Here is an 11307-nt window from a genome sequence, read left to right on the forward strand (position 1 = left end):
CGTACACAACAGCGACTCGCTCGGAGATCTCCCAGCGAGTCCAAAACCATCTCTGAGTGAGCAAGCCACTGCCTCCCTGCCCGCGCAGCAAGTGGGGTGTCGAGTGCTCGGGTGGCCTTGCAGGCCGGACAAATGGGCATGGCAGGCCGGATCCGTCCCATGGGCTGTAGTTTGAGGACCCATGGACTAGAGCATTTCAGTTCCCTGTTCTGCTCCTCTTTAACATTCTGAACAGTTTTATTACAATCCAAAATTCTCTTATACAAAGCTTTGTAGGCTTAGCTTTCTGTAAAGAACCAGTTAATCCCTGTAGCAGTATAAAAGCTGCTGAAGCTCTCATTGTTGATGGTCCAAATATGGGCATCAAAAAGTACTAGAATGGAGTATATTGCCACCCAGCACTTGATGGTGATATTTATGCGATGCTGAAAATATTAAATGCTCTTCATTCAATCCTGTTAACGGATCCAGAGTATGGAGTTTAGCATTGATCCAATTTCTCCACAAAATAGACTACATCTCTGTTTTCAATTCAGGATGTCCATATAAAATTACTTTGGCATGAGAATGGGGATCAAACTGCAGTTGATGGGACAGTATATGCCAGTAGAGGCCAGACTTGCTCAGAGGAAGAAACACATATAGTAAATGTCAGATGTTTGAGAGCCGCTTGAGGCGGCAGTGGTGGGGAACAGAGAGTGGCAGGTAGGCATCTGCAGGTGCCTACCACAGTGGGTGGTGAGCTGCAATAAAAATCCAAAGAGCCACATGCAGCCCCCAAGACTCTGTTTGGCCACTTCTGGTATATGCCACCCTTCTACAGCTGATCAGCTATTGCTGCCATGGATCTTTTATCCAGGTAAAAGGATATAATGAGCTGTATTTGATTGAGTCCAATGGCCCACTAGTCTAAGTTATGTCAAGCTTGGTTGGCTGCTCTTTTGGAATCCAAAGAACTAGGTTCTCGGGCAAACATCTTTGTTTGGTCTACCCAAGATTAATTAACTAGAGGTATTAGAAATGGTTAGACAAACACTTTATAGAGTTCAACAGGTGAGTTTTAATTTGCATATGTTTACAGTGCAGTTCTGTGGCTATGGGCCAGCCTGGAAAATCTCTAACCTTGTAGCTGGGACTCTTCACTTAGCACCTTCCTATTACTTGTAGCTGGCATGGAAGGAACCATGATAGCTGTATCGCTGAGGTTGGTGCTGTTTGGTGGCATTCCAGGAAATGGAAAGGGAAGGAGACAGGCAGCACAAGGTGCAAGGTGCATCTTTGCAGTGCCTCATTCCCCCTTCCTTCCTCTCCAAAACACATGCACATAGACACTTATTTAAGTGGTTTGCCAAGCAGTAGACACCTCTGCATTCCTTCTACCTTCCATAGGATGTCCATAATTCTTCAAGTTTGGGAGGTTATGGGCAACTATAGCTGTGTCATTTATGTAATGAAAATTGAATTTCTTGGTCAACCAGCCTTAAGACTTGGTTTATTCATGAATGGAAGCTTTTTAACAGGAGGCATATATTATGGATGAAGGAAGCACTCATTAAAAACAGTAGAAGCCTGTATCCAGATTTTTGTTAGTGCAAGGCAGTATGTGAAATTCTACCCCTACTGTAGTCACCACTGCCTCTTGGTCAGTGTTGTCACCATAGAACTGTCAAAATGGTGCAGTGACATTTGAAAAGGACTGGGAGGTTGAATTTAACCTGCTGCTTTTTTATTTTCCTCATGTGGCCCTGATTCAATGTCTTTCTTCTTACTATATTTTCATTATTTTCCTCTTACTCTCTTCATTTCTAGCTTCCTTGCCACATGCCTTCACTACTTCTTGAGAGTCCTTGATACTCCTCAAATTCCCTTAAAAAAACAAAACAGAGCAGAACTTTTTCCTGATACTCATACCAAGAGTTTATCTTAGCCAAATGAACAACTTTCCCTTTTCTCACAGATTTAAGCTACAGGTTTCAGCTTGAGCAGCAGGAGTAGTCATAAACCTTTGTACCATCACACCAACTTAGTCACTGTGTGTGTCATCAATGTATTTACAACATTCACTGAACATATTAAAAGTTCAGCAGACTTCCTGGAACGTATTGAATACATTAAACCTGAGGCAAGGACTCCCCAGAGAGGTTCGCCTGGCGCCGTCATTATTTGTTTTTCAGCACCAGGCCAAGACCTTTTTATTTAAAAGTTATTTTATTTGTTAACTTATGAATTGTATTTATGGGATTTTTAGGTATATGCCAAGATGCTTCCGGTTTTTTAACTCTAATTGTATAAATTGCTTATTTATGTTTGTTTATTATTGTTGTAAGCCGCCCCAAGGCTTTTTGCGAATGGGGCGGCATAAAAATGATTTAAATAAATAAATAAATAAATAAATAAATAAATAAATAAGAAATCTTCACATGGTTAATATTGTTCCATTACTTTTAATTAGTATAATTAAAGGGGCAGGGGGACATAGGCTTTTGCATATAAAATATATAATAGGGAGAAGGGGTATTGCAGCATGGTGTAAATATGCAGAAAGAAAGAATTTTAGCATTGGGGCTGAGCAAGATACAGCACTGCTGATGCATTAAATATTTCTGGTTGTATCCAGAGAAAAGTCTGAGACAGTAAAAATACTAAGAGAAGGCACGCAAGTGGTCTGGAGGGACACATAGCAATGCATTTTAGTTCTTTGAAGTTAAACTCATAAAGGTAGTATCTCTGCTTTTAATCATATATTATGCTGGTCGAGAAATTGTAAAATATTAAGATAATCAGGTCCTTATTTCATTATTATAAATCTTGACCACTGAATTGAGTTTTGATGACATTAGGTTAGTTTTAGGAAGCATGGTCTGCTTTTTATTCACATTATTCACCTCTTTGATCTTGTATAAAGCCAGGAAACTTGTAATCATGGTTGACCTATATGGACATTTTTATTAACTTTTTTCACCTTATTTATAGATGGTGAAGATGATGGCTTAATGTTCCAAAGATCCTATGTTTAAGAGAAAGATGCTTCCATTTTCACAGGGGGTGCTTCTGATTTTTTATCCCGTTTGTGTCCTCATATATCCCTAAACACCAAATCCAGAGGGTCATTGGAAGAGTAGATTTTGGGAGCTACAGGGGTATGGACAAAATTAGTAACTCCCTTGCTCCCCTGTGTCATAGAAAATGTCTTTTTGTGGTTGGGTGGGATATTTGGAGCAAATCCAGTTTTTCGTAGCTGACTACTATCTTCTGAACTGCAGGACCGAAAGCTGACGAAAGTGGAAAGGCAGAGGTTTAAGGAGGAAGCAGAGATGTTGAAAGGTCTTCAACACCCAAACATTGTTAGGTTTTATGACTTTTGGGAATCGTGTTTGAAAGGAAAGAAGTGTATTGTACTGGTTACAGAACTGATGACTTCTGGAACCCTGAAAACGTACGTATTAAGACTAATTATGCAACGCATAGCTATTTAACTAGAGAATCTATTAGGACAAAGCACTTGCTTTATCTGAGAAATTTCCATTGTTAAGAAGTGAAGTCCGCTTTCCTTATAATAGCTTGTCTGTCTGCCTTTGAACTTAATTGAGCTGAAGACTAGATTTCTAGTTTGTTCTTTACTTATGTAAGCACCAGCAGTTCTGTCCTCATTTTCTCTTGCTCTTGCCTGCTTTGCACAAGGCACTTGGAATCTACTGGTTCATCTTTCACACAATCTATTATTAAGCCACAATAAAATAAACCTCTGCTGAAGAGAGAGGAGGGAAAGAAGCATTTGGCTTATTGAAAACAAACTGACATGTTTTATGAATCTGAACCTTACTAATTAAAGGTTTATAGTGCTGATAATCTTGGTAGCATGACGATGGCATCAGCAGAACAATGCACACATGGAACAGACACGCATGAAGAGGACACTCCGTAGAATTAATGCCTGCTAATAATGCCTGCCATGAATGAATCAGTTTATCACTGATCATCCATGGAATGGGTGCTTTCCTATAATTCACAATTCGCTTGATAGAAATATTAATTTTTATTGTATGAAGTAATAAACATTCCATAATATTGTTAAAGGATTAATTTCATCATTATTTTACTATCTGAAATTCTAAATGTAGCATTAATTTGGTCTGTGTTTATTTCAGGTATTTGAAGAGATTTAAAGTGATGAAACCTAAAGTCCTTCGCAGCTGGTGCCGGCAAATCCTGAAGGGTCTCCTTTTCTTGCACACTAGAACTCCACCAATTATTCACAGAGACTTAAAATGTGACAATATTTTTATAACTGGACCAACAGGATCTGTGAAGATAGGAGACTTAGGTCTGGCAACTCTCAAAAGAGCTTCATTTGCCAAAAGTGTAATAGGTAAGCCTTTTACAACAGAAAGCAACCATGGATCCTCAATTTCTTTTAAGACAACATGTTTTATGATTTCTGTGGAAATTATGTTAAAGAGATAAATCTATGTCTTAACTTCTAAAGCCAAAAAATTATCTTCATATTGGAATGGTAACATTTTTCCTTATTTGTGTTGTAACCTGCTGGGTATACTACATACACAAATATAGATGAACAAGTTTTCATTGTTTTTGAAGAAACTCAGTTTTACTGTGGATTCAGTTAGACATGTTCTTATTAACATTGTGTTTCTTTTCTCTTAATGGATCATAACCAAATTCCAGTGTATCTTCTATGCACTTCACTCACAAAGAAGCTAAGATTATATATTTTCCCCAACTAATATTCCTTGATAAGAGTTCAACTGCACAAAACATCTCCAGGGATCTTACTGATTTATCCACTTTCCTGATCATTTGATTTAATATATAGTATTAGCATATTATATTGGGTTTTTTACTGCAGTAACATAGTAACATACTCATGGGTCAAATATTCAATTAAAACTAGTTGTGTTTGAATACCAGTGAAATGAGTAGAATGTCAGAATTTGGCAACTAACTTAGAGGGGCAAGACAGGAATGGTCCCTTTCACGACCTGCCAGTCCAGCACTTTGAACAATAGTAGATCTACCCCCAAGTCAAATCATGATATAACAGCGAGCAGACATTGATCAGCTACCACAAAGGTATAACTATTATTCCATTGAATTAGTTAATAATGTACTGAGTGGCTTGCCTTCAATTGCATAATCAAGCACAAAACAATCCTAAACAATCATGATCTAGGCTACACTCCTAAAGACACTGTTCTGGCAGTAAGGCCCATCAATTCAGCAGTATGGGCTGCTGCTGTAAGAGCAAATAAACATATCCAAAGGGTGGTAACTTTAAAGAAGAGGTGCCTGTGTGTGCTGGTAATGCAGCTATTAAGATTACAAATTTAATTAAAGAAATGTTACGAACACTTAAAGGATTTGTGCAAGTCTTGAAGAAGATAAGGCAGAGATCCAAGGTCTTAATATTAATGACTACCCTTGTACCGTGAAGATTTCCTTTATTAGTATACTTTACTTAATATCTTGGCATCAAATTCTTGGCCAGTCAACATTATCTTTGGAATAATGGATTTGTCAATGATCCAAAAGATCAATAACAATCTTCAGAAATGGTGGAAACTTCATTCATTTAGTCATCCTGAATTGTGGGAGCCGGGGGATGCTTCCAGAGGAAGGACTTAGAGTGCTACCAATCAGAAGACATTTTGTAGATATTCCTTTTTAAGAGAAGACAATGGAAGCAATGGGAAAACATGGAAGGGTACAAGTGAAAGATGACTAGCCCAGTAAAATTCCATGTATGAGGCAGGACAATAAAAGCTTAACCTGTAAATACCCAAAATGTCACATTTTCCTTTGCTTCTGTTTCATTTTCTTACTTTGCCATTGCTTGTTGCTGTTACATTATTGTTGTCTCCAACTTGTGGCAACTCTATGAATGAATGCTCTCCAGACGAACTTGTCCTTCACAGCTCTGCTCAGCTCTTGTAAACTTGGCATTGTTTAGCCCTACATATATTTTTAATGATAGGAGAAACATTTAAATGATTTTTAAATAACAGGAAATAATCAAGGCTCTCATATATTTTATTGCATCACGGAAGGAGAGGATAGGAGTTATGAATATACTTGCAAAAATTTTACTTGGTATATGAATGAACTTTCTTCATACCTGCCAAGGAGAATTGCCCAGAGCAGGGAGGTTACCAACTCTATGGATGAACAGCTGGGAGAATCTTGGCCATAGATGCTGGTCTCCCTCATGGTCTCCACAAAAGGGGGTAGAAAACAAGATCTGGGATGGATCCTGTATCCATGGGAGTTTTTTATTACTCACTTAATTTATCTCTAAATTGCCTTTCAGGGAATGTGCTTTCTGGTGGTGGTGGTGGCAGCTTAAAACAATAAAATTCAAATAACCTGCTCCCTGATGTGATAATAAAAGCAGGAAACTTTCAAAACAGCAACAAAGACCATAACAAACCCAAAACAGAGCTGCAGAAATATAATCAGAGGAAAGTCAGAGCAAATACACAAATAAAAATGCCTGGAATGATGGGACCTGGCAGACTCCTGATGGCAAAGCATTCCGGAGGTGTAGAGCCACTGTGGGAAAAGACTTTGGAGAGCAGGGGGAGATACAAATAAAGAGCAGAGTTTGGCAGCTGGAGCACATGGTTCCTGAACTTGCACAAGTTCCTGATTGCACAAAAAATGGGTTTTTTGGGGGGGTGGGTGGGAAGGGAAAGAATGAGAAGGGAGAGTGCAGGAGACAAGCAGGCAGTGCTACCTGAATGTTCATTGCTCTGGGCCCAGCCTTTCCAGCTGCAGGGGGAGCAATGGGAGAAGCTGTAGTTATTGTGAGTTAATGCCCCCTGCTCCGGCATTATACCGGAGCGGATGTGACCATGGATTGCTAGTGTGCAGCAGGAGCGAGACAGCACACTGCCTCCCATCTGATGGTTGATTGTGCAAACAAACCAGGATTGTACAAATAAACCAGGTAAACAAACCAGGGTTGTTCTTTTCATGGGGCAATTCTGGGTTCTTTACAGAGCCAAAAACATAAATGATGAGTGCACTGGAGGCAGTGTTGTTTCATCTGTAGCTAGCCAGGGTGTGCAAAACAGGTCTGTGGCTCTATGTAGGTAAAATTTGGTCTTGGCTGAGCTGTGTTCTTGCAAGGCAAAAGTGCTAATGAGTATTTGGCCAGCAGTGACAATGATGGGAGCAGGGTCTATGAATTTTGCTATCAAAGGCTTATCTGCATGTTCAGTTGAGGTAACAAAGGTGTACAGTGAAGACTGCTCCACTCAACATTTTTTTCAGTGGAGAAACAGTGTTACATAGAGCGATAAAGTTCAAACTAAACCCAGGAATCTCATAAAGCAAAAGGGTGAAGGAAGATATGGCAACAGTTGTAAATTGCATTTCCTTTGCTTCTGTGAGGTGGTCTGTTCTCACAACCTCATGTTGGACTAATTAATAAATAATTAACCAAAAAAGCAAGGATTCCTGTTATTTATTTACTTGAAAAATTTCTATCCCATCTTTATTCAAGTGGATCTCAAGATGGCTTACTACCAGAGCATAACATCATATTAAAATAGGAATATATAAAAATATGCAATAAAATCATTCTAGCTATATGATAAAATAATTAACTCTTAAAATATTGGGTAAATAAAAAGGTTTTGGACTGGGTACTGAAAAGAATGAAGTGTTGGCTCCAGATATGTCTCTCAGATTCCAAAACTCTTAAATATTCTCAGTAAGTAGAACTGTTTATTAAATATTCAGTTCTGTTATTTAAATATTCAGTAACTGTTTATTTAAGTAGTTTTAATAAACTACTTAAATATTCTCAGTAAGTAGAATTTCACTTCTTTTTCTAAGTCCAGGAGAGAAAATATATTTATAAACAATGTTTTAAAACTTAATTCACATGTGTGCACTTTTGTATCATTATATATACTTTATGCAGTCATTTCTGTTTGTTAGTTGACGTATTAGAGACTCTCACTTGCCCAGATCCTTTAACTTGCTAGACATATTTTTCACTAGCTGCTATAATTTACTAAATGTGCTGTGTTGCACTCTTCTGGATAGTTTTTTTATGGACACTTTACTATTTCTGATGAATTGCATGCCTCCAAGGAAGTAGATGCTACTTTATTAATTGCTTATTTCACAAAACTGTGTTGTATGAACTACTAAGCCCTGTTAATGGAAGTTATTCTGTACTGGTGTGATTTCTGTTCTCTTTGTGGTTTGGCTTCTTTGTACATAAAGTGGATTTATGCATGCTTGTAAATAACTTGCAAAGTATTAAACAATAATGCATGTTTCTCTTTTTTAACATTGACTCAGATTTTTGTCAAGCAGGTATTACACAGTGGTCCTGAATTTATTTATTAGATGGGCAAGGGGAATAGTGCTTCTTACCATGTCAGAATGATAAAATTGCAATGTAATGTGATTAATACCAAGGATAGCCAGTATGACACATTAACTATAGTGTTAGACTTCAGCATGGAAAAACATTCCATGCTGGCAAGAATGGTTATTATTCTTGTAATGTCTTTTTCTAAGCAAACATTCTAATTATCAAGAGTGAAGTCTAGTTTAGTTATGTGAGGAGTTGGTCAACTCTGAGTTCACTTAGTTAACTTCAGAGAACTGAGAGATTTAGAAAGAGTCCCGTTCCTGCCAGAAGTAGTGTTGTTCTAATCATTCTCATGTACCACAAAAGATCCTGTGTTGAGCACAGGTGCAGTTTTTCAGGAGGCAGAGGCTAGGCTGTTAAAAGCCAGTGTGGAGTTCACTTGTGCCTTAGAACAGTTGGGATTAGAAGCCTGAAGCACAGACAAGGGCATATGGAAATTTGGCTGTGGTAGCTTAGGAAACAACAAGGCCTACCAGACTTGAAGTGCTTAACAGTCATGTTACAATAGCATATGTCCTGATATGCAGTGGTACCTCCGCTCACGAATGCCTCAGTTCACGACCAAATTGGGTCGCGAACAAAAAATTCATAAACATTTTGACTCAGGTCGCGAACTCCACATTGCATGGCGACCGCAATCGCAGCCATCTCCCTCCCCCCACAACTGAGGAGATGGCCACGATTGTGCTGGGGGGGGGGTGACCGAGATCATGCCTGTCTTTCCTGGAGGAGCGCAACCGCGATCTCGGCCATCTCCCCACCCCCACAGCATGCTCATGCCTGCCTCCCTCCTCAAGTGTGCCCGCGATCACACCCGTCTCTCCCCTCCCCCCAGCGTGCAGGAATGATGGGCACGATTGTGGTTGTGCTGGAGGGGCCGGGGAGATGGCTGCGATCTTTGTTGTTCTTTGTCACTTTGCTTCACATTTTTCTGATTAAAAAAATAGTTACCGAACAGATTACCCTTATTTACACTGAACCTTATGAGGAAATTTAACTTGGCTCACAACCAACTTGAGTCACGACCAGAGTCCTGGAATGGATTAAGTTTGTGAGCCAGAGTACCACTGTACTCTCAAGGTTAAGAGGTTAGTTAAGAGGATATTTGGGGGTCCTTGGAGCATGGGTGAGATACAAATGTTAATCCTTTTATGCAGTTTTTGTATTGTATACTATAGAGGTTTAATCTTTATAGCATTTCAGATTTTGGGTGGTATATAAATGTAACACAAGAAATACATTAATTGAAATGAATGAATGAATGAATGAATTCTTAAACATACTTGAAATATAGTGAGTTGTGTTCAAATAACCATGAGAAAGTAAATAGTATCTAGTCGTGTTTTGCAAACACTAGTGTGAGAATAAAAATCCGCATACAATGCTATAATCAGTAGGATCTACAGCCATTTTAGTGCTTCTGCTTTTGTGGTTCTGGAAGCAGCTGAAAACCCTTAGATTTTTTTTTTTTTTTCATGCAACACCAGACCATTAGAGTGGACAGCACTTTGGTTACTAGAAGTGCTCTTCTGCGTGCAAAATTGCATCTTTGGATCCACCTTGTACTTAAGATTCTCTGTCTTACTACTCCAGTTTTAAATGTAGAACTTTCATTGTATATTCCCACACAGTATATTGTCATTCAGATTTATCTTTTAGAATGCAGCTGCTATATTTATAAGTATAGGAGCAAAGGACTTGTGGAGGATTTGTGCACACAAGTCAGTTTTCTGAGGCAAATGATTTGTTGCTGTTGTTTGTATTCAGGTACTCCAGAATTTATGGCTCCAGAAATGTATGAAGAGCACTATGATGAATCGGTGGATGTATATGCGTTTGGAATGTGTATGTTGGAAATGGCTACCTCAGAATATCCATATTCAGAATGCCAGAATGCTGCTCAAATTTACAGGAAAGTAACCTGTGTAAGTGGACTGTTTTTCAGTATGGCTACTTTATTTAATGTGTGGCATCTTTATTGTTGCTAACTCCTTAAGTGTTTTCTATCATACAACAAGAATACATAACTTTAACTTTCATTAAGAAAAGCGTTAATGTCCCTAGTACCATATTACTGAAATGAGCAATGTTCTGTTTGCATTTTCAAAGGGGCCAGGCTATCCGAGAGGCCTTGTTTTCCTTATAAGCCTGCCGCTTCCCTCAAGTCTTCAGTGAGGCTGGTCTCTGGTCTCTTCACAGGCACACTTGCTGGGAGCCTAGGAGAGGCCTCCAGGGAATCCCTTCCCAAGGGGGACTCCCTGCAGTGCTTTTAGGGGCAGGCAGCATCTTTTCTGTTCCAGCAGGCCTCTGGGAATATCCTTGATGTGTTCTTTTGTCTGTCTTGTCTTTACTGTTCTGATTGTGGCAATTTATACGTTCTAGGTGATATCACCTTTTGCAAACTTCTATCCATGTATGAATTATATAAGTTTTTAATGTTGTAAGTTGCCTTGAGTCCTAGTATTAAGAATAGGTCCAATATAAATAAAATAATTATTAGAATATATTTTCATAGTTACTGGTTTGCAGGGGCAGTTTCTTAGCAGGGCTGCTGGTATACTCTGTTTCCTGCACTTTTCTGTCTTTATGTGAATATGAGAATGCCCCCTGTGTGTGTGTCAGTCGGGGGGGGGGGGGAGAGAAGGTACTTTCTTGCTTGCTTTCTCCTGCCTGTTAAAATTAGCTCCACCCATTACTCATGAATCCTCCTACTGGCTGACCTAACCCTTTTCTCCTTCCATTAGTGACAATTAACACCTGCCACTGATGCTAGCATGTAAATTCAGGGAACATAGTTTGGTTTCCATCTTACAAAGATAAAACAAAATCAGAGGAAACATTCCTTCTTGAACATAGTGGCAGTGCATATAAAAGTTGAAAGGTTCAATCCAGAGTAAGTT

At 38.9% G+C, this 11307-nt stretch overlaps 1 protein-coding gene across 1 annotated transcript; it reads left to right on the forward strand.

The window, feature by feature from the left end:
- Positions 1-3248: 3248 nt before the first annotated feature.
- Positions 3249-10931, forward strand: LOC123030281 (serine/threonine-protein kinase WNK3-like; the record flags this gene model as incomplete). The annotated part of the gene is made up of 3 exons (XM_044444085.1): positions 3249-3436; positions 4149-4369; positions 10175-10931. Coding segments are annotated over 3 exons (630 nt in total), but the record flags the coding sequence as incomplete, so codon positions are not given.
- Positions 10932-11307: the final 376 nt, after the last annotated feature.

The sequence above is a fragment of the Varanus komodoensis genome, unplaced genomic scaffold, assembly GCF_004798865.1.
Source record: "Varanus komodoensis strain SLA01 unplaced genomic scaffold, ASM479886v1 scaffold440, whole genome shotgun sequence".
Classification (NCBI taxonomy): Eukaryota; Metazoa; Chordata; class Lepidosauria; order Squamata; family Varanidae; genus Varanus; species Varanus komodoensis.